We start from the raw sequence: 23,609 nt of genomic DNA, 5'->3' as shown, positions 1-23,609 counted from the left end.
TTGCATAGCACCCTACTATCTGACACCACCACCAAAGAATCAAGCTCCAGCCCCATGACAGTCATGGGGCTGGAGCTTGATTCTTTGGTGCAAGCTTCTGATCTTGTTGATTCTGTTGGCATCAGCTGACCTCGCCATGCTGCCCCAGCACATGACAGCAAATGGCATGAAAATGTCATTGTGTAGTGTGCCACAACAATGTCATAATAACACATAAAATACTCATAGTATAGTATGGCATCTAAAATGGCATAAAAAAGTCATAGTACAGTATGCCATCCAAAATGGCATAAAATCAACATAGTATAGTATTGCATCTAAAATGGCATAAAATCGTCATAGTACAGTATGCCATCCAAAATGGCATAAAATCAACATAGTATACTAAAACGGCATAAAATAGTTATGGTGTAGTTTGTCATCCAAATGGGATAAAATCGTCATAGTATAGTATGGCATCCAAAACGGCATAAAATTGACATAGTATTGTATGCACTGAAATATATCATTAAAAAGGTCATTGTAAAGTGTGCCAGAAAAATGTCATCTGTATAATGCTGTGTCTCTGTATTTTTCCATCTGTCCCTGTTAACCTTGTCCTGTCTTGTTGTAGTGTGCAATGTTTTTTTGACTTCTGGTGTATTTCATTGGTTGTATGTTCTGTTTCTAAATATTTTGTTCTTTGTTTATGCTTTCGCTTGTTTTGCTTGTTATTGGTTTGTTTGAAAAATCAATAAAAGTTACAAAATACCAAGGTCATCTTATTGTATGCACTAACATTAAAAAGCTGTCATAATAATGTATGCCGTAAAAATGTCCTTAACATGCATAAAATTGACATAGTGTAGTATGGCATCCAAAACTGCATAAAAATCGACATAGTATTGTATGGCATCCAAAATGGCATAAAATCATCATAGTATAGTATGGCATCCAAAATGGCACAAAATCATCATAGTATAGTATGCCATCCAAAATGGCATATAATCGACATAGTATAGTATGGCATCCAAAATGGCACAAAATCATCATAGTATAGTATGGCATCCAAAATGGCATATAATCGACATAGTATAGTATGGCGTCCGGAACGGCATAAAATGGTCAAAGTATAATATGGCATCCAAATTCTCAAAAATCGACATAGTATTGTATAGCATCCAAAACGGCATAAGATCGACATAGTATAGTATGCAATCCAAAATGGCATAAAATTGACTTAGTATAGTATGGCGTCCAAAATGGCATAAAATCGACATAGTATAGTATGGCGTCCAAAATGGCAAAAAATGGTCATAGTATAGTATGCCATCCAAAATGGCATAAAATAGTCATAGTATAGTATGGCATATAATCGACATAGTATAGTATGGCGTCCAGAACGGCATAAAATGGTCATAGTATGGTATGGCATCCAAAATGGCATATAATCGACATAGTATAGTATGGCATCCGGAACGGCATAAAATGGTCAAAGTATAATATGGCATCCAAAACCTCAAAAATCGACATAGTATTGTATAGCATCCAAAACGGCATGAAATCGACATAGTATAGTATGCCATCCAAAATGGCATAAAATAGTCATAGTATAGTATGGCATATAATCGACATAGTATAGTATGGCATCCAAAATGGCATAAAATCGACGTAGTATAGTATGCCATCCAAAATGGCATAAAATCGACTTAGTATAGTATGCCATCCAAAATGGCATAAAATAGTCATAGTATAGTATGGCATATAATCGACATAGTATAGTATGGCATCCAAAATGGCATAAAATCGACGTAGTATAGTATGCCATCCAAAATGGCATAAAATCGACTTAGTATAGTATGCCATCCAAAATGGCATAAAATCGACATAGTATAGTATGGCGTCCAAAATGGCATAAAATCGACTTAGTATAGTATGGCGTCCAAAATGGCATAAAATCGACATAGTATAGTATGCAATCCAAAATGGCATAAAATCGACGTAGTATAGTATGCCATCCAAAATGGCATAAAATCGACTTAGTATAGTATGGCGTCCAAAATGGCATAAAATCGACATAGTATAGTATGGCGTCCAAAATGGCATAAAATCGACTTAGTATAGTATGGCGTCCAAAATGGCATAAAATAGTCATAGTATAGTATGCAATCCAAAATGGCATAAAATCGACTTAGTATAGTATGGTGTCCAAAATGGCATAAAATCGACATGGTATAGTATGCAATCCAAAATGGCATAAAATCAACCCAGTATAGTATGGCGTCCAAAATGGCATAAAATCGACATAGTATAGTATGGCGTCCAAAATGGCAAAAAATGGTCATAGTATAGTATGCCATCCAAAATGGCATAAAACAGTCATAGTATAGTATGCCATCCAAAATGGCATATAATCAACATAGTATAGTATGGCATCCAAAATGGCATATAATCGACATAGTATAGTATGGCGTCCAAAATGGCATAAAATCGACATAGTATAGTATGGCGCCCAAAATGGCATAAAACAGTCATAGTATAGTATGCCATCCAAAATGGCATATAATCGACATAGTATAGTATGGCGTCCAAAATGGCAAAAAATGGTCATAGTATTGTATAGCATCCAAAACCTCAAAAATCAACATAGTATTGTATAGCATCCAAAACGGCATGAAATCGACATAGTATATTATGGCATCCAAAATGGCATAAAATCGACATAGTATAGTATGCCATCCAAAACGGCATATAATTGACATAGTATAGTATGGCATCCAAAATGGCATATAATCGACATATAGTATGTTGTCCAAAATGGCATAAAATTGACATAGTATGGTGTCCAAAATGGCATAAAATCGACATAGTATAGTATGGCGTCTGAAATGGAATAAAATCCTCATAGTATAATATGGCATCCAAAACGGCATATAATTGACATAGTATAGTATGGCATCCAAAATGGCATATAATCGACATATAGTATGTTGTCCAAAATGGCATAAAATTGACATAGTATGGTGTCCAAAATGGCATAAAATCGACATAGTATAGTATGGCGTCTGAAATGGAATAAAATCCTCATAGTATAATATGGCATCCAAAATGGGATAAAATTGACATAGTACAGTATGGCGTCCGAAAAGGCATAAAATGGCCATAGTATGGTATGGCATCCAAAACCTCAAAAATCGACAGTATTGTATAGCATCCAAAATGGCATAAAATAGTCATAGTATAGTATGGCGTCCGAAATGGCACAAAATCATCATAGTATAGTATGGCATCCAAAATGGCATATAATCGACATAGTATAGTATGGCATCCAAAATGGCATATAATCGACATAGTATAGTATGGCATCCAAAATGGCATATAATCGTCATAGTATAGTATGCCATCCAAAATGGCATAAAACAGTCATAGTATAGTATGCCATCCAAAATGGCATATAATCAACATAGTATAGTATGGCATCCAAAATGGCATATAATCGACATAGTATAGTATGGCGTCCAAAATGGCATAAAATCGACATAGTATAGTATGGCGCCCAAAATGGCATAAAACAGTCATAGTATAGTATGCCATCCAAAATGGCATATAATCGACATAGTATAGTATGGCGTCCAAAATGGCAAAAAATGGTCATAGTATTGTATAGCATCCAAAACCTCAAAAATCAACATAGTATTGTATAGCATCCAAAACGGCATGAAATCGACATAGTATATTATGGCATCCAAAATGGCATAAAATCGACATAGTATAGTATGCCATCCAAAACGGCATATAATTGACATAGTATAGTATGGCATCCAAAATGGCATATAATCGACATATAGTATGTTGTCCAAAATGGCATAAAATTGACATAGTATGGTGTCCAAAATGGCATAAAATCGACATAGTATAGTATGGCGTCTGAAATGGAATAAAATCCTCATAGTATAATATGGCATCCAAAACGGCATATAATTGACATAGTATAGTATGGCATCCAAAATGGCATATAATCGACATATAGTATGTTGTCCAAAATGGCATAAAATTGACATAGTATGGTGTCCAAAATGGCATAAAATCGACATAGTATAGTATGGCGTCTGAAATGGAATAAAATCCTCATAGTATAATATGGCATCCAAAATGGGATAAAATTGACATAGTACAGTATGGCGTCCGAAAAGGCATAAAATGGCCATAGTATGGTATGGCATCCAAAACCTCAAAAATCGACAGTATTGTATAGCATCCAAAATGGCATAAAATAGTCATAGTATAGTATGGCGTCCGAAATGGCACAAAATCATCATAGTATAGTATGGCATCCAAAATGGCATATAATCGACATAGTATAGTATGGCATCCAAAATGGCATATAATCGACATAGTATAGTATGGCATCCAAAATGGCATATAATCGTCATAGTATAGTATGCCATCCAAAATGGCATAAAATTGACATAGTATAGTATGCCATCCAAAATGGCATATAATCGACATAGTATAGTATGCCATCCAAAACGGCATATAATCGACATAGTATAGTATGCCATCCAAAACGGCATATAATCGACATAGTATAGTATGCCATCCAAAACGGCATAAAATCGACATAGTATAGTATGCCATCCAAAACGGCATATAATCGACATAGTATAGTATGCCATCCAAAACGGCATAAAATCGACATAGTATAGTATGCCATCCAAAACGGCATATAATCGACATAGTATAGTATGCCATCCAAAATGGCATAAAATCGACATAGTATAGTATGGCGTCCGGAACGGCATAAAATGGTCATAGTATGGTATGGCATCCAAAACCTCAAAAATCGACATAGTATTGTATAGCATCCAAAACGGCATAAAATGGTCATAGTATAGTATGGTGTCTGAAATGGCACAAAATCATCATAGTATAACATGGCATCCAAAATGGCATAAAATCGACACAGTATAGTATGGCGTCCAAAATGGCATACAATGGTCATAGTATGGTATGGCGTTCAAAATGGCATACAATGGTCATAGTATGGTATGGCGTCTGAAATGGCATAAAATGGTCATAATATAGTATGGCAACCAAAACTACATAACGACGTCAGAGTATAGTATGGCAACCAAAAGTGCATAAAATGGTCATAATATAGTATAGCCTCCTAAACGACATAAAATAGTCATAGCATAGTATGGCGTCCAAAATGGCATAAAAACTTTATAGAATAGTATGGCATCACAAACGGCATAAAATCGACATAGTATAATATGGTGTCCAAAACAGCATAAAAAAAAAAAAGATAAAAAATGTCATTTGTCAAATGTCCTGAAAAAGTCTTAGCATGGTTTATCATGAGAAATGTAAATATATAAGCATAACAGGTCATAAAAAATGTCATAGCAGTACTTAGTTTGTCAAAGTGTTATCTGTGTTCACATAGTGACCCTCAGAAAAATTCTGTCCGCCCCTTAATGTGACATGAAATGCAAGCATTATATTTACAGGAAATCCATTCTATCATCAACACCAATGCTATTTACTAGTCCTCAGCTAATATTCACTGGAGAACTCAGCACTTTAATGTGGAAGTGAGATGAAGAAGATGCTTTGCTTTATGTGTTCCTGTGTGGTCCTCAGTCATCATGTTGGCTCCCTAGACTGGCACTCAGTCATCAAAACTTTGAGAACCGGAGCTCTGGAGAACGGCTGTGAAAGACAGTTAAGCTAATATTTAGTTGTGCTCTCTCTTTTGTTTTATCAAATCTCAATCATTCCAGTTTTGTATCTAAAGTTTGAGCCACTTATCAGCGCAGGACAGTCCAATTAATTAAAAACTTTTCCCCAAAACTTAGAACAGAGACATGTGATGTAATGGACTCTGGAGTATTGAGATGCTTCACAAAAGAATATTCTGGAGAGTTGGTAAAGACGATCTGAAAAACACCAGCAGGAGTTTTCTCTGAATAGTTCCTGTGATGAAGAGCTGACAAAATCACTACAGAGTAAACACGGCACGTCAGCAAACATCCAGACAAACAGCAACATTTTCTGCTGCCACAAAAATCATCATGGCTCTGTTTTCTGTGTCTTTGGCAAAGTTCTTCATGCTCTCAAATACTGACTGGAATCCTAACACGGCTACAGCTCACAATTGTTTTCATTATTCATTCATTTGCAGATTATTTTTTGGATTAAACATACAGTATAGCTTCTTTTATCTGACCAACAGTTTTTGCAAATGATTAAATAATAGTTCACTGACACTGATAATAATTTCAGTTGGTAGCATTCCTACAAAAATAGGTCTAAGTGAAGGTCCAAGTCTAATTAAGTCCAGTTTTATACACTGTTTGTTCAAAGCTGAACGCAGAGAAATCAAACATCAATATGTTGAATCTGTACAAAGGATAATGAGTTCTTGATTTGGCAGGAAATGACTGGGAGGGACATCGGGGGAACGTGTTGCCCTACTTCCTCTTTCAGCCACAGGAGGGCAGTGTGGCATCATGCTGGAGGGAGAGAGGAGACTTCAGTGTCTGTAGATTTAGATTTGATTTGTGGCACAGAAACAAGTCCCTGCAGTAATATCTACATCTCCTTTATCTTCATTCATCTCTCTGAATCTGCTGCTGTAGATTTACTTTCTACCGCAGCTTTCACAAATCTATATTACATCTCTATTAACCAATGGGAAGCTGTTGAACTGCACAGCGACACAATTACACTGTGTGACAAGACGACGTCAGAGCAAATAATCATGTTTGGACAGACACTGTGTCATCACATCGTTCTCTGAATACACAATGTGACGTGCTCGTAGTAAATTTCCACAGGCTGATGCTGCTGATGACATTAAGTGTTACCCTGTGGTGGAATGTTACTAAGTACATTTACTCAAGTACTGTACTTAAGCTACTTTATACTTCTACTCCACTACATGTCAGAGGAAAATATCCCTTTTTACTCCTCTACATGGTTTGAAAGGAGTCATTCTGCATGAGTACTATTACTTACTTTGAGTTGGTTTTACTGATAATACTTCTTTACTTCTACTGAAGTAACATTTTGAATACAGGACTATGGTATTTCTACTTTTACTTAAGTAAAGCATGTGAGTATTTCTTCCTCCACTGGTGTTCTTAAGAGATAAGAGATACTATGCTATGCTTACATGTTAGTATATTCTTTTTACACCTACTGGTTAAAGGGACCCATTACTGTTTTTTATGTTGTTTGGTTGTTGTTTTTTTTGCTAACATTAGATATCTTAGATATTTTATAATGTGTAAATGGAGAAATATGTATATATTTCACTGGATGACTTATGAAGAAGGGGTGGGAAGTGGTTTATACTTCCACTCCTTTTTGGACGTGTAAATCAAAGTAACTATACATTGCCGACTGCTTTCACTATTTGCTTTTCATTTTTAGTAAATACAACTTTCTTTCTGTCTTTTATCTGGTCCAAAGCTCGGTTGGCTATAATTAGTACTGATATAGCTCCCATGTGCGACAGGTGTAAATAATCTTCAGCCAGTTTATGTCACATGTTCTGGTCATGTCTGGAAGTATTTCATTTCTGGGACTTAATATTTAAAACTTTTTCCAACAACGTTTGGACGGCTGGTTGTCCCATCTATGTCCATGGCAATATTTGGAGTAACTCCTGTAGATGTTGACTTAAGTAGAGCCCAAGAGAACATTGTCTCTTTTTGCTCACTTCTGGCCAGACGACTCATCCTCTGTCAATGGAAGAACTCCTCCAACATATGGACACTGGATCAAGGATGTTTTGCATCATTTACATTGTAGAAAATCTTTTGCTTTATTAAAGCATCAACTGCACACTTCTTTGCCACCTACTCGTGTCACACAAGTTTTTTTTTCTCTTTAATTTTTTAATTGTATTATATTCTTAATATTCTTCTTTTTTATATTTATGTATACATATATTTTTTAAATTATTTTTTATGTAATTATTTTTTGCTTTTGTCTTTTATTTCCTTTCACTGGCATCTTATTGAATAATCAAAAAAAAATACCTTGTTTAAAAAAAAAAAAAAAAAAGCCACTTTATCTGACCTTTAAGTTAAAACAAAGATAATTTCAACTTGATGTGACACATTTTAAAATTATGATTCCATAGAGGTATTATTTGGTCAAAGGATGGAACAAACAACCACTGTACAACTACGACAACAACTCCTAACACTACTTCTACAGCTCAGAGGTAAGTACTGTACTTCTAGCTCCACTGCAGTAAAATGACAGCCTCTAAAAAATAAACAGCCTCTTTAAAACATATGAACATTACATAAACTTCAATGAACCAACTGAACATGAAGCAGTAAAAATGTGCACCATTGCCTATTATAAAAATGTTGCTTACTTTTTAAGACATATTAATATGTTGGCAATAAAAAATGATTTATATATAATAAATCACTGAGGTGCAATATCAGTATTATTAAACTGTGCAATATCTTTACTTCCATCAGTCAATCAGTTTGTCTCTTTATTATATTCTGCTTCTTTCTGAAGCGTCCTTACTATACTGCTCTTTGTTTTGTACAGTTTACTTACTTTAGGTATTTATATATTGCTTTGTATTTATTTTAATTTTTTTTTTCTACTGATGCTTCCTGGTTGCACTATTCCTCTGTTGCTGTAATGTCGACAATTTCCCTGCTTTGGGATGAATAAAGAATTATCTTTTCTTAATAAATAATAATGTAGATATTTGTATTTGTGTATTTCTGTTTTTATTAATAGGAATAGTTTGACATTTTCAGAAATACACTTACTTGCTTACTTGCAAAGAGACAGATGAGAATATTAATGAGAATATTAATATCGCAGTTGTACAAATCAGCCCCCACAGATCGCACAGCCAAATCATCATCATGATTAGATGCAAACCACAGGTGTGTGAGAATACTTACCTGTGGAGTGGTGGAAGATGCACTGTGATCTTTTACTTCAAGGAGTAGTTCAACTTTTAGGGTAATATGCTTATTTGCTCATTAGAGTGAGATCAGAGGATCAGTACCACTCTCACATCTGTGTGTTAAATATGAAGCTGTTGCCAGGAAATGGTTAGCTTACCACACAGACTTGTTGTATGTAAATTAATGAACTTCAGAGGTGTTTGTAGTTGTATCTTTTAATTTTGAGCAGAGCCATGTTAGCGGTTTCCTCCTGCTTTAAGTCTTCATGCTAAATTAAGCTTTCCATCTCCTGGCAACAGCTTCATATTGAACACACAGACGTGAGAGTGGTACTGATCCTCTGGTGTAACTCCAATAAGCAAATTTCACTGAGAGTCCAACTATTCCTTAAAGTAAAAGATCTCAGTACGTTCTCCGGCACTGTCAGGTAAGTACTAAAAAATACTGAACGCACCACAGAAAGTGGTTGTTATTTCTACCTGGTTTGCATCTTGTTATGATGGTAATTTGGCTGCGTGGGCCTACTTGTAGAGCAGTGATTGGGTACATGTGTGGGCAGTTTTTAAGCCTGAATTTTAGAGTTTAATACATTAATCAGATATGGGACCCACACACTACGATAACAGACATTTTTATATGTCAAACTTTTTATTGAGTTATTTGCTTTTCCATTCTTACCTTATTATTCCCCCTAAAACACCCGGTTATTGCACCAATTTAATTATGATTATTATTACCATGATTATGACTTATATTTCATCCTTGTTTGGCCTGTTATGATTTATATATGTATCACGCCAATTTCTGTACTTCACCCTGTTTTTGTTGGTCCTTTTGTATTTATTCCCCTGATTCTATCATTGACGTATCTGTAAAGTCACGACTGTTTTGTTTTTGCCCCAAAAATAAAATAAAAAATCAGATATGGGTCACTTTTAAAAGTAGATATAAACAAGAACAGGTAAACACCATCTACACGCGTCTACACGCTCTACAGAAGCTACACGGACTAAACTAAACATCACCCGGATGGTTTGTCCTCACCTGCACCAGCACCTTCAATCAGCTAGTCAGGCAGGACATGTGACACTTTAGAGTGAGGTCACGGGGGAAGGTCAAGGACTGCAGGTACTTATACTGGAGGGTGTGCTGAGGGTGGGCGAACCCTCCACATCCTCATTAGCTGCTGCTGCTTTGAGCCAGCTCTTGGCAATCGGGACAGGTGTAAGTCATCTCATGTGCATCTTGGCCCATCCAGACCGCCGTCCCATTGGCGTCAGACTCTTGGGCCTTAAGAGAGCGATGCACCTTGGCACAGTAGCTGCTGCTCTCACACAAGAGGATGGCATGACGGGAGCAAAAAGGAAAGGAAACAAAAAAAAAAGACAAACAAAACCAGTGATGTGAGGGTAGCTGGACGACAGGGAGAGGGTGCTTTAACTCAAAGCGGGAGGGGACAGATGGGTTTGGTTTGATGAATGAGGATGATGATAAATAGGGGGGAATTAAACTTGTCAACTCACCAAGCTAGGTATATCATAGACACTATGAATATGAGGAGCACAAAGGCTCCGGCTGCTACACCATACACCCACATCTTCAGCTTCCCATCTGTGGAGGAGGAGGCTCGTCAGTTCGTCTGTCTGTTTAGACTCACAGCCATTAAGAGCTGCAACAATTAATTCTGTGAACGCTTCAGAAAACTCAAACACATCACTGGAATTGCTGCTTCTTTTTTTCCCACTAACACTTTATAATATTACAGCCTGTAATTTACAGTGGCATTTGATTTTATCAATCAGTTACCAATGACATAATTACAGGTTCCTACTGGTGCCTAAATGTCGGCACAGAGAATTAACAACTGGGCTTTTTAGAGCAACACTGAAGTGTTTATTTTTTTAAATACTAGTGGTTGGATATAACCAAATACATTTACCGATACATTTTATATTACACTATACTTGTACTCCACTACTTTTAAATGTAAATACTGATGTTTTCAATCTACAAAACGAATGTTGACAGTTTTGGTTACTGGATATTTTTGCAGTCAGATTATTAATACAAAATATAAATCAAATAATAATGATGTATTATTATTGATTAAGTATAGGTGTATAAAGTAGTTAAAATCAGTTCTTAATTTATCAGCTTCAACATTAAAGCTACAGTTGGTGACTTTTATGAGAATAGCCTTGTCGTAGTCGCTGAACCTTTCACTATTTTCTAGAAGGAGAACATGACACAGATCTTCTGAAACAAACTCACGTCCCCTGTTCCTCTTCATTCTGCTTCTAATGACATTTACTAGAATCGACCACAGTCACCAAAGACAACCAATCAGAGCCGAGGAGTCTCTAACACAGCTGTCAAACGTCAATCACTGCTGTCAGCAGCACTGATCAAATATGAATCAAGATTGTGTTGGTGCATTGTCTATTTCTCTCCTCTGATATTTTCCAAAGTAAATGTTCGTATACTGCTGAGCTGTGAAATGACCATACCCATTATATCCATGTTACCAGACTATATAGTATGCCGAAAAAAATTAAGTATGTCCCAATACGTAATATGTCAAATGCAGTATGCCAAAAATACCTGGATGTTCTGTAGAGAGGTGCGCGATTAGATGTCTAAACAATTACACATCCGCGATCTCGCTAGTCGGCACCAGAGCAATTATTCGGTTAAACCAATTACCAACAGCAGAGCTCTCCGGGTTGATCAACATCTGGAGAACTCTGTGAGTGGCGTTTGTTTTATCTCCAAGGTAATGGATATAAAAGCAAGAGGGTTAAAGGTCAGGGCGTAACGCTATGAGACAGTAGTATGTCCTGATTGTTACAGTAACAGTACGTACTTTTTAAAGCCAGCTGCAGTACCTACTAAAAGCAAAAAAGATGTTGGATGTTGGAAACAGCTGATTGGAGAGCCAAGCACCGCCCACCAGTCGGACCAACTCTCATCTCACAGCTAAACAGTACACTAAATATGTTTCTGAAAACATCTGAGGCGAGAAAAAGACAATGCAGTAGCAGAATCATGATTTATTTTTGATCAGCGTTGCCTCGTTTCAAAGTTTGACCGCAGGTCATGAGCAGTCACTGACAGCCACGTTAGAGATAGCTTGGCTGTGATTGGTTCTTTTCGTTCACATGCCACAAGGCCATCAGAAGCACTACAAGGCAACAGAGTAGGCAGAGGAGTATGATTTTTATCCGCAGATTATCAATCTCATTCAGTGCTGTGTGAATATAGAAACAGTTTCAGTAGATATTAAAAAGTTACCAACTACAGCTTTAATCCATCAATAATTACAACCAATAATATAATAATTCTGAGATGGGACATTCTGCATTATGACTACTTTTACATTTGGCAGTTTACGTATTTTTAATGCTCATACTTTTATTCATACTCTTGAACTTTTAGTCAAGTTTGGAATGAAGGGCTTTTACTTGTAAAATAGTATTTCTGCACTGTGGTACTGCTTTTTTCAGTTAAGAAAAAGTTCTTCCACCCTTGCTAGGAACTACAAATTTGGGCAGCATTCTCTTCTGTAACAACTGACACTATTTTTTCCCAAAACTTTGATTTACAAAAATAGTTACGGCATCATGTGTTTCTCTTTTGCTGTAAAATGCCCAGTTCTTAATCCCTTTTCCCCGACATTTACCTGTTGTCACCTACATTTAAGTAAACTGGTAAATATTTTATTTGTACCTGATTCATACAATGAAATTACAAAGTTTAAAGTCTTTTTTATCTTTCTAAAAAGGCAAAACATGTTTTTGATCTTACTGTAATAAAGTATAACTGTAAGAAGTGTGTGTCAAACATCTGGAAGATAAATGAGACAGAGGTTAGAGTACGTGATGGCGTGAGTGTGGAAGTCTTTGCTCCTGACAGACGTTAACTCAATCTGTTCTGCACTCTTGCATCCTAAATGTTTCTGCGCCATCAGTCACAACACTCCTTAAATGTTAATGTGGCAGCAGATCACAGTCAGCAGGTTCATGTGTACATGCATCAGAGCAGACTGGAACAGACTGAAAACTTGTCCGATGCATCTTTTGTTTTTTAATGTGTCGGTTTTATTTCATGCACAGCTGCGAGTACAAATCCGTTAAACCTGGTGTTAATTAGACCCTGTCAACACTAAATCTGCCAAACACAAACTGAGAGTAAAGTACATTCTGCTGCTGTCATGTGAAAACCTCTCAGCTTTCCGCCTTAACTTCACTTCAAGGATTACATGGTGCTCTGCAGGTTGAGAAAATTCGGAAAACGTTGGGTTTCTCTAAAACCTTCTCCTTTCAGATAAACTTAAAAAGACAGAGTGGGCACTTGTTTTTCTTATCCAGTGTTGAAAGTGGAAATATTATAAATACAAGCTCCTCACTTAAAAACTTGCACATACACAAACAGACCTTCAGGTCATGATTTGAGTGGGAGCTTTGGAAAAGATGCCTGATTATTTACTGACCTTTATCTTGGCAGGACGACTGTTTGTGTGCAAGTAATTGCACATTTGTAGTCCATACAGGCTGTGTTCACAGTCATCATTAGCTGGATGTGTTTTATTTCCACTTTTTATTGTTGTAAAAGACTAATTATAATGTCAAAGTAACATTTTCGAAAAATACAAACCAACCACGTCTGTATTTGTCCTCCACATTTCTGACTGAGAAGCGTTTTTATGTGGTGGTTTTTGTAATTACGACTTGACAGCTGGAAAATAAGAGCCTCTGAAGAGTACATTAAGGCAGGGTTAGTTCCCCAAAACATGACAGTGAAGAGATTAAAGGTTTTCACTTGACAGCAACAAAACACAATTCTTTATGTGTCTCTTGTCTTTTCTATATTTGTGGAGAGAAGTTGTTTGGAGGGTGCAGAAGGACTAATTCTCAAGTGTGTCTGACCTGGTCCGTAGGGCTGCAGGTACCAGGTCCGCCCCGTGCGTCCAGGCTGGATGGTGGTGGGCAGGGTGGGGTTAATGGCACGACTGGTCTTCACATCCCCTTTCTTGTCTCCTGCTGTGGGGATCTCCAGGATCGGGATGGGGGCACACTGATCCAGCTGTCCAGTGGGCGACAGCACCTCTGTGAATCCCTCCTCGCACATGCAGATACCAGCCTGCAGGGGGCAGTGTAGAATCATGTTTGGTGTGGGCCACAGGTACGACATGTGCATTAAGGGAGTGATGGGCCATGACAGCATGAATGTGAATCTAGAGGTTTTTTATTCTCTTTTGGAAGAGGCCCTGGACGTTGGTGTGGTAGGTTCACCGACCTGTTACTTAGATAAAAGCTTTAAAAAGAACAAAACCATTTCAGAGCATACTTTTGAACCGTATCCATTAAACAGAGAGACAATTCTGTTAGCCTGATAAAAACTGGGTGGACGCAATATTAAAAAACTCCTCTTAATATGACTCAACATTGTTTAACAGCACCGCAAACTACATCATCCAAAGTGACCATGAAGTTAAATCCACACATTTCTGAAACAGCTTCAACAAAAACTACTTTCTGGTCCATTTACAGTATACCCACTGAACTGCCAATAAGTAATTGGAATACAATGATCAGCCAAAACATTTAAACCACTGACAGGTGACGTGAACAACACTTATCATCTTGTTACAGTGCAATGTTCTGTTTGGATATCTTTGGTTCTGACATTCGTTTTGTTGCCACCTGACACGCTCCACCCACCTAAACACCAGTACAGACCAGGCACCCCCCATTATGGCAACGGCACTCCCCACTAGCTGTGGTCCCCCAGCAGGACAATGCACCATGCCACACCACAAAAACTGCTCAGGAATAGTCCAAGGAACGTGACAAAGAGCTCAAGTTATCGACCTGGCCTCCAAATTTCCCAGATCCCCATCTGATCCAATATCTGTGGGACGTGCTGGTACCCCACCTCACAACAAACAGGACTCAAAAGATTTGAAGCAAATGCCCTGGTGCCAGACACTATAGGACACTCTCCAGAGGTCCTGTGTCCATGCTTTGACAGGTCAGAGCCAAGTCTGGTCCAAGGAGCACCCACCTTGGATTGGGGGTACCTCTGGGGTACCAATTAGTCCCTCAAATGTTCGATCAGAATGGGATCTGGGGTATTTGGAGGCCAGGTCGACACCTTCCTTGGGTCATTCCTGAGCAGCTTTTGTGATGTGGCACGATGAGCTGTCATGCTGGGGGGGGCCATTGCCATCGATAAGTGCTGTTGCCATGAGGGGCTTTATTTTGACGGTGTTCGGGTGGGTGGAGCACATCAGGTAGCATCTACATGAATGCCACTACCCAAGATTTCCCAGCAGAACAAGATGATCAATGTTATTCACTTTACCAGTGGTTTTAATGTTTTGGCTGATCTGTGTATATAGGAGAGTAAACCGACTTCATCCTCAGTAACCAACCCATCTACACCCACCTCATCAACTACCACTACACCACTGCTCTCCTCCATGTGCAAACAGACTTAGGGTCACTAAAATAGAGTTCCAGTTACTGTGCATACACGTGGACGTGTAAAACAAAGCGTTTGGGAAACAATGATATCATCCTCTCATTTTGTGCATGCCCATTATTGCTTTGTGTAGAAGCATTCACTAGAAACAACAACAATGGTGGATTACAGGTTTGCTAAGTTTCGTTAGCACTGCTTAGTCGAATGATTACTTAACACTGAATCTAGCATTGCTGCACCACTTCAGGGATGAACAGAGGCATCTGCTGCAACTAATGTTCTCAGTCCACCTCAACATTTAAAGTTTGAAGTCCGCAAAAATGACGGTTTTGGATCAGACCTGGTTGAAGGAGTAGTCCTTGGTTGAGCCCAGAGTGAGACTGATTGATCCTTATATCAAACATGTATCAGAATCTCTTTGGAGCAACCGTCGTCTATCTCTACAATCGTCATCTACATTATCAAAAAACATCTGAAAAGGACTCTAATTTTCAAAGACTCTTAACACTCCACTATTTACTTTTGCAAAATTGTTTGTAAATTGTACATCTTTAACAATTTGGTAATACTTCTTAGTCTGGAACTCTTATTCAATTACGCAATCTTCATTTTCATCTTTTTCTTTTTATGTATGATTGTTGTTATTTAATAGTGGACGTCGTTTTTGTGTACTAGTGTGTGCAGAGATATTCTGTTAAAAAAAAAAAAAGGTCACATGGACAGAAATATTTTTTCAAAAGCAGGGGTGGAAAATGAGTTTTGAAAAATATCTGTATACATGTAGACATGGATTTAGACTGCATTAGTTTGAACTCAATGTATCTAAAAACTGGCAACTGAGTGTATATTTATATCACTTATATCATTACTCCGCAGTTATTAAGTCTGTCTGCTCCACCAACCAATACAGCTGATAAATAGCTTTTATTGCAATGTTCAAATTTGTTCTTATTTGTTTGTTTTTTAAACACAAGCTATTAAAATAAATACACTTTGAGTTGTAACAGCTGCTGTTTCTGCTGGACGTGATCCTTATTCTCCTGGTTTCGGTGCGGCACAGTTGAGTGACACAACAGGAGAATGGGTTTTACATCTTCATGCTGCCATCATTTCATTCCCTGCTGCATTCAGATCCAATTCTGGCAGCCATGTGTCACAGTGAGTAGAGAGACTGCCATTCATCGGGAGGACCTGTGCTTTCAGGTTTGTCTTTTTATTGTTTTTTTATTGTTTTTATTGTGCACCTTTGTCTGTAAACCAAATTTTTCCTCTATAAGTTTTTCTCTTCATTCTTTTTTTATTTGCTGTTAATAGTGGTGATGTGAGAACAAAGAGCTGCTCACCTCGCTGCAGAAAGACTTCGGCATGAGACAGGGAGGATCACAGGAGCTGTTGTCCACTGGAGGGTTCATCGGAGGACAACCTCCTGTGGGTGGAAAGACAATAGAATCAAAGAGAGTTTGTGACGCTTTTAAAGGAGTACAATGACGATCAACATCATCTGTGTGTCCTGGTAGATGTGCTGCCTCCTGTTGCTGAGTACGAGTGTCACCTCGAGTAATCAAATTACATTTTCAAATTAAAAATGTGTCTGTGTTTTCCCCCCACAGCCTATACATTCAGACATCTTTAGAAAATATCTATACGTCAATACAGCTGTTGTAGCCAGGTTTATTTTTGAAACGATTTTAAGTGAGCAGCCATGTGTTCATGTGTTACACAAAGACGAATAGCTGTTCAGGCTGCCATCGCCCACCACCTTCCCTTCTTATAGAAATAAGTCCCGAGCTTTTTTTTAGAACAGTGTGTTATATTTCTGACATATTTTGTGTCAATTTTACCTCCTACGTAAAACTGCCACTTACTGATGTAGACTTACTGTTGAGCTCAAGAGCAGCTGAAACATATCCGTTTCTCACTTTCCCCATGAATTCAGCGACACTGCTCATTATTCAGAAACAGTGCAGAGTGTTTCCCAAATGTTTTGACCCTTTAAAATTAACCAGTGTTTACTTGCAGCCTCTCGTCACCAACACAACCAGGAAACAGAATGATCAAAACCTCCTGAGAGGAATATTCTGTGGACACAATCAGTAGGATGCATTATAAACTGAATGTATTATTAGAAAGTCAAAACAAGCTACACAAACATGAATATTTGCCTGCTTCCTTGGTCTTTAATGATGTTAAACTGAATGTCTCTGTATTGGGTTTTTGTATAGTAGCTCAGACAAAACCAGCAATTTGAGTATGTTAACTAAAACCAAACAAAACCAGTTAATCCAGATGACAATCAGCAGATTACTTTATAAGTACCACCCGAAAAGTTAAAATCTTCCAGCAATTGGCAAGAATTAAGGGCAACATTTGACTTAAGTCTAGTTAAACAATAGAAATAGAATGAGAGTACAACAGACATTTAACGGTTAGCCGTGGTCATTTGATCAGTTTAAAAGAAAATGGTGACTGGTGTTAGTTGTTATGGCGACAAGACACGTCAGTGGGGCGGTTAAGTGTGTCACACTCATAGTTTGAGAACTCAGTTTTGGCCTACAGTGTGCACAAAGCTGGGGTTTTTATTACATTATCATTATATGAATATAATTTGATGTCTTAGCAGTAAAAATACGAAGCAATTACATTAAGTAATCCTCAATTCTTCTCCAGCATTAAAGGTCCACTGTGTAGGATTTATGGACAGCTATTGGCAGACATAGTATATAATAGGGGTGTAACGGTACACAAAAATCTCGGTTCGGTACGTACCTCGGTACACAAGTCACGGTTTGTTTTTTTTCGGTACAGCAATGAAAAAAATAGACAACTATTAAATATCTTTTACTTATTGGTAACCTTATTAAAACATACCACCACAGCAGTTAACTCTTTTTACACAATTTTTGAATGAAACAAATATATATATATAAAATCCTGCTTTTTCACATTGTTTGAATGAAAATAGAAATATAAAAGTGAAAAATAAAATCCTGCTGTTTTTTTTAACACATTTTTTGAATGAAAAATATAAATATACATTTCTGCTTTAACAGTTTTACTCAATAAAAATAAAAAGTATAGTGCAGCTGGTCATCTTTAAAGCCTGCTCAGATTCAGTTTTACTAGGAACATACTTAGCGTTCCCACTTTGTTAAAGTGCAGTAAACAAAACATGCTTATATCTAAAGTGTTGCTTAAACAATTTTACTCAACTCCAATGGCGTTGATTATTTCTTTAGCGCGATGGTCAGGGAAACGCTCTTTCTTTTTAAATGACGACGATATCGTAGTTTGCACCAGATTGCTTTTTCTAGTCGTGCCGGTTAACGTTCAAACTCGGGTGGTGTCGCTTTAGATGCGTTAGCATGTTAGACGTGTTTCCAAGTACATACCCGACCGCTGTTCTGCAGTGTCGGCACACTGCTTTTGTCTTGTCAACTTGTTTATTTCCATCTTCGTATTTTACCCTGAAACCAAAGTGTTCCCAAACGGAGGACTTAAGGTTTGCGGGTGGGTCTTCAGGTTCGTCAGGCTCACTTGCCATGTTGTCAAAATGCAATAATGCGCTGCACAAAGTGAAAGCGGAGATTTACGGTCGGACTCGGTCCGTCACTCAATTATGTCCGTCGGGGAACTAGATATTTTAAATGGTTCGGCTCGCAAAAACGTAATTAAAATAAAACAAAATAAAATAAAATAATATCCTGCGCCCAATAATTCGGTACAGGGTCGTGCCTAACCGAAAGTCGCGTACCGAACGGTTCGACACAAATACATGTACCGTTACGGCCCTAGTATATAACATTCACAACTATATTCTTATTAGTTTATAATCACCTGAAACTAAGGACCATTGTGTTTTCATTACTTTAGAATAAGTTGTTTATATCTACATAGGGAGCTGATCCTCATCTACCAAGATCGCCATGTTTCTACAGTAGCCCAGAGCAGACAAAGCAAACACTGGCTCTAGATAGCATTTTTCCGTCGGCCACCATACTGCCACTAAATCCAACACACTAGAGCACTGACTCCCAACCTTTTCTCTCCAGGGACTCCTTTTCTATTACATTATAAACTGACTACCCCTGACTGAGTGACATTTTATAGACATTTCATATTATATTCAATGCACAACAGTAAAAGTACAAAACAACTGATGAACTGTAAATATTGAATCACAGATGAGTTTTCCTGATATTTTTAGGAACTTTCTACCTTTCTCTGTCTTTTTTTTTTTTTTTTAATAGACTTTTTTTAAGAAGTCAGTTTTTTCTTCTCCCTGACATTTGGCTGTTTTTCTATGAGCTCTTTCTGTACTCTCCTAATGCAGGATGAGGCTGTTTAGCAGAGTTACAGCTATGTGAATGTAGCTTTTGTTCAGGTCTTCACCTTGCCCTTGTCCTGTGAATTTGTTTTTAAATTTTATATCCTTAACAATAACCAAAACTTAAAAAAAAAAAAAAAAAAAAAAACTGATTTAATTTTCTTCACAGTAATGAATGAAATTCTGAGAGACAGGCTTAATGTATATAATGTATATATAAAGGGCCACAAGCTGGATTCGAACCCGGGCCACTGCGGCAACAGCCTTGTACATGGGGTGCCTGCTCTACCACTAAGCCACCAACGCCCCAATGTATATATTTTTAAATAGATTTGTTACACCCCTTAAAATTAGGAAGGTCTTGCGACCCACTGTGAAACCTTGGTGACCCCTTGTGGATAGCAGGACCCGCAGGTTGGGAACCAGTGCACTAGACCTTTAAGGCAACAGAGATAGTTAAAAAAAGACGCCTCTCCATGTGCCGCACTACTCCACTGCTCGTTTGGTTGTTGAAGCAAAACCTTACTTCAGTGAGCAAGTTGGTTTATACTGAAGTTAGCTTGTTACAACAGCCACAGTACACATGAAAATGGCCGCCGTTCTGACCCTTGTTGATTTCAACTGGAATGTCCATTCTACACTCATTCTGTTTCTGTGAGTTAAACCTCATTTTGTGTGGAAGAGATATTCTTTTTATATATCTTTAATATATCTTTTTAATCACCTTGAGAGGTCTAGATTAATTTTATGACCCCTTGACCTCAGGTTGGGAACCACTGGTGTTTGTTTTGTTCTCATCATACACAAGGAAGCTGACCCCAAGTCCAAGTCTTCAAAAAAATGAATGTACTGTAATGCAAGCTCAATTGTTAGACTCAGAGTTCGTTACCAGTGACGTTGAGTCCATCTGAGCGCTGACACCAGATTAAAGGGCGGGTGGAGTTCAGACGAACACTGCTGAACCACTTGTACTCGTAACAGTCGCCCCCTGAGAGCAAAATAAAAAACACAATCAACACCTAAAGAGACTGTACAGTGGGAGACTGCAGTGAAGACCATTAATCATGAGAGTGAAGGATTAATAAAGCAGCTGCTAAGTTATGGTTGTATAATAGGCTGCTGTCATATAATATCACTATCAGTGTGTCTTCACAGAAGGGTCCAGTTCAATGTTTTAATCTGCAGTAAGAGCTTTTGCTTAATGACTTTCTATCAATGCTATTATGACTTTATCAATATCTCCATCAGTGCAGTAAATGACCATATTTCCCTACGGAGCCCTGTGTAACCAATCATCAGTCCGGCCCATTCGGCTAGCTTAAATTAACAATTTAACCTTGAACAAAGGAAAGATCTATTCTCCACCGGCCTGGGTACAGTATCACAGCTCCAGTCGATGGTTCGGCTCTATCTGCAGCTTTCACAGGACGATTTGTCTGCGGCTGAGACAACTTCACCCTTTATGTTCTTCACTTTTCTCATTTCTTCCCTCTTTCTTGCTTTGGAGCAGCCACAGTCGTTTCTCAAATGTGTTAAGCTATCATCGAATCACTCACTTCAGCCGGCACTTCCCACCATCTTTTACGAGCAGATTGGGATTTTACAACTATTGAAACATTTCTCAGCGGAAGAGCCGCACTGCAAGCAGAAATAATGTCAGTAGTTGCGTTAGCGTCCCCCCAAAAAATCCCAGGTTTTTGAAACACGACTGAAAGCCTCTGTAGGAGAGGAGACGGCTGATTTTCAAGCCTATTAAATTACAAAAGATTCATTATAACCACACTGTTACAAATGGACTGTAAATGGTTATATCGTGCTCTTATACCAAGGCAGTTTACAGCGTGACCATCACACACATTCACACACCTATTGAGATGGGGCTGCAATGCAAGCTGCTTAGTGTACCTTCTAGAATCATGAATCCATGGTCACTAATGAGGGAAAACAGTAACTGCCATCCAGGTTAACTTTTAGGGACTGTACAAAAATTAAAGGGGTAGTTCAGATATTTTGAATTTGGGTTGTATAGGGTACTTGTCCATTGACTGTATATTAGAAACAGCAAATTTCAGTCAGCACGTCCCTGGTTTCGAGAAGCAGGCTGAAGGCTGACATGGAAGTTAAGCAATGTACTGCTGTGGAGGGGTCAGCAACAAGGAGCTAACCCTAACCCTACGCTGAGGAGCTTTACATCCTCATTGTGGTGGTGATGTGACGTCATGCGACTATAATGCTGTTTGTTTATCTCCTAACGTTAGCTTTTTACTTCTGGTGACAGCACAAAGGCTTTGAAAATCATAAAAGGGGTGGTTTTCTGCAACAGTTCAAAAATCTGCTGGAAAAATCCCACGGGCTTTTTGATGAGGGAACAAGAGCGATGCTAACTTCTGCATTGGCTAGGGTCAGGTTGGTATGAGAAAAAAAAAAAAACGGTCCGGTTTTTGTAAAAAAAAAAACAAAAACAAAAACGCATCAAGTCGGTAATACCGGATTTTCGCCACTTGGGGCGCAATTGACTAATTTAAAATAAAAAACGACCTTAGGACAAGAGAGTGACAGTAACACGTTGTTTCTTTTATTCCTTACAAATAAATTTTGCAGCTTACTCAATCAGTGCAAACAAGGGTTGCCTCCTTCGTCTGGCTCAAAGCCAAAGTGTTGCCATAGTGGCGCATTCCTTGATTTCGTCGAGACTAAATTGTCCACCATTATCGACTCCCCGTCACTATTAAACAAACTCCAGGCTACAGTAGAGGCGCATGCACACTCGCACCTCCTAGCTCAGTCCCTGCCCCACCCCACCCTCTCTCCTGCTTGCTGTGCACTTGGTGAAGAGGCAGACACGGGTGCTCACAGACTTGGGCGTACTATAAGCGGAGCGGACTACGTGTAAAAATGTCTGTGAAAAATCCCCGCGATGTGAAAAATACATGCCGAATAGTCTTTTTTGTGACACTGGTGCACGGAGCGGAGTCCGTGCAGTCGTGCTTTGCACGCACAGAGCTTGCGGACGTCCACTTTTACTGGGCGGACCTCCGCGGTGTCCGCTCCGCGTATATTCTGCCCGAATATGCGGTCCGGTCGGTCTCAAAAAATAAAACCCGGTCCAAGACTGAGTACTGGACCGAATTGGTATTACCGAGAACCGACCCAACCCTAGCGTTGGCCTACAAAAAGTCCGTCATCCCTGGAGCACTATCTTAGCTAACTAAATGCCTATTTGTGTTTGTTTACCCGCCTATTCTGCTCTTTGTTTCCTTAAAAAAGTATCTGAGAAGACTTTTTTATACATATATATATATAATTAAACTGTTAATTTGCAGTTTTAAGAGACTGGATTCTTTAATGCTTGTGTGATGGAGAAGGGGCAGAAATCGGGCCTCACAAGTATAGTAACAAACATGTTGCGTATGTACTGAGGAGGTGGATCAGATGATTGATAAAAAAGTTTTGTTTTCCTTTTTTTTTCTCCTGTTGCTGCACAGACAATAAAAAAAGTGGTTCAATAACTTCACATGCATTGTATTTCAAAGAACGGACATATTGGCCCTATTAGCTGCCATGTGAATGTGCCCTGACAGAAATAACAGGACTGTTGTCCTCTGATGTGCGGCAAGACCCCTGGAACAGAGACAAGAAAACAGAGGCAGGAAACATGGAGGGAAAGAGAGATGGGTGTAGCGTGCAACAGCGATCCCTCGGCCAGGAATCGAAGCGGTTATGTGGTATGTGCAATAACCATTAGACTACCAGGGCGCCCCCACAAAATTCATTTTTAATGTTACTATTTGATCTCCCTCCCTCCGTCCCTAGCTGCCCTTTCTCCGTCACCGCCCTCCTTCTTCCCCTCCCTCCATTCTCTCTTC

The 23,609-nt window shown here is 38.4% G+C and overlaps 1 protein-coding gene across 1 annotated transcript in view; it reads right to left on the bottom strand.

Moving 5' to 3' along the window:
* The window catches only part of thsd7ab (thrombospondin, type I, domain containing 7Ab), a 245,121-nt gene that overhangs the window by 9,164 nt on the left and 212,348 nt on the right, over window positions 1-23,609 (bottom strand). Inside the window, exons 25-28 of the mRNA XM_033640340.2 lie at window positions 20,633-20,731; window positions 16,763-16,845; window positions 13,862-14,075; window positions 10,460-10,547 (exon numbers count right to left, since the gene is read on the bottom strand). Of these exons, the coding sequence (XP_033496231.2) occupies window positions 10,460-10,547; window positions 13,862-14,075; window positions 16,763-16,845; window positions 20,633-20,731 (484 nt within the window). The remainder of the gene's footprint in view (window positions 1-10,459; window positions 10,548-13,861; window positions 14,076-16,762; window positions 16,846-20,632; window positions 20,732-23,609) is intronic.

Source organism: Epinephelus lanceolatus, chromosome 10 (genome assembly GCF_041903045.1).
Source record: "Epinephelus lanceolatus isolate andai-2023 chromosome 10, ASM4190304v1, whole genome shotgun sequence".
Taxonomy (NCBI): Eukaryota; Metazoa; Chordata; class Actinopteri; order Perciformes; family Serranidae; genus Epinephelus; species Epinephelus lanceolatus.
The sequence above is the reverse complement of the archived record's forward strand: the minus strand, read 5'-3'. Positions and strand labels throughout refer to the sequence as shown.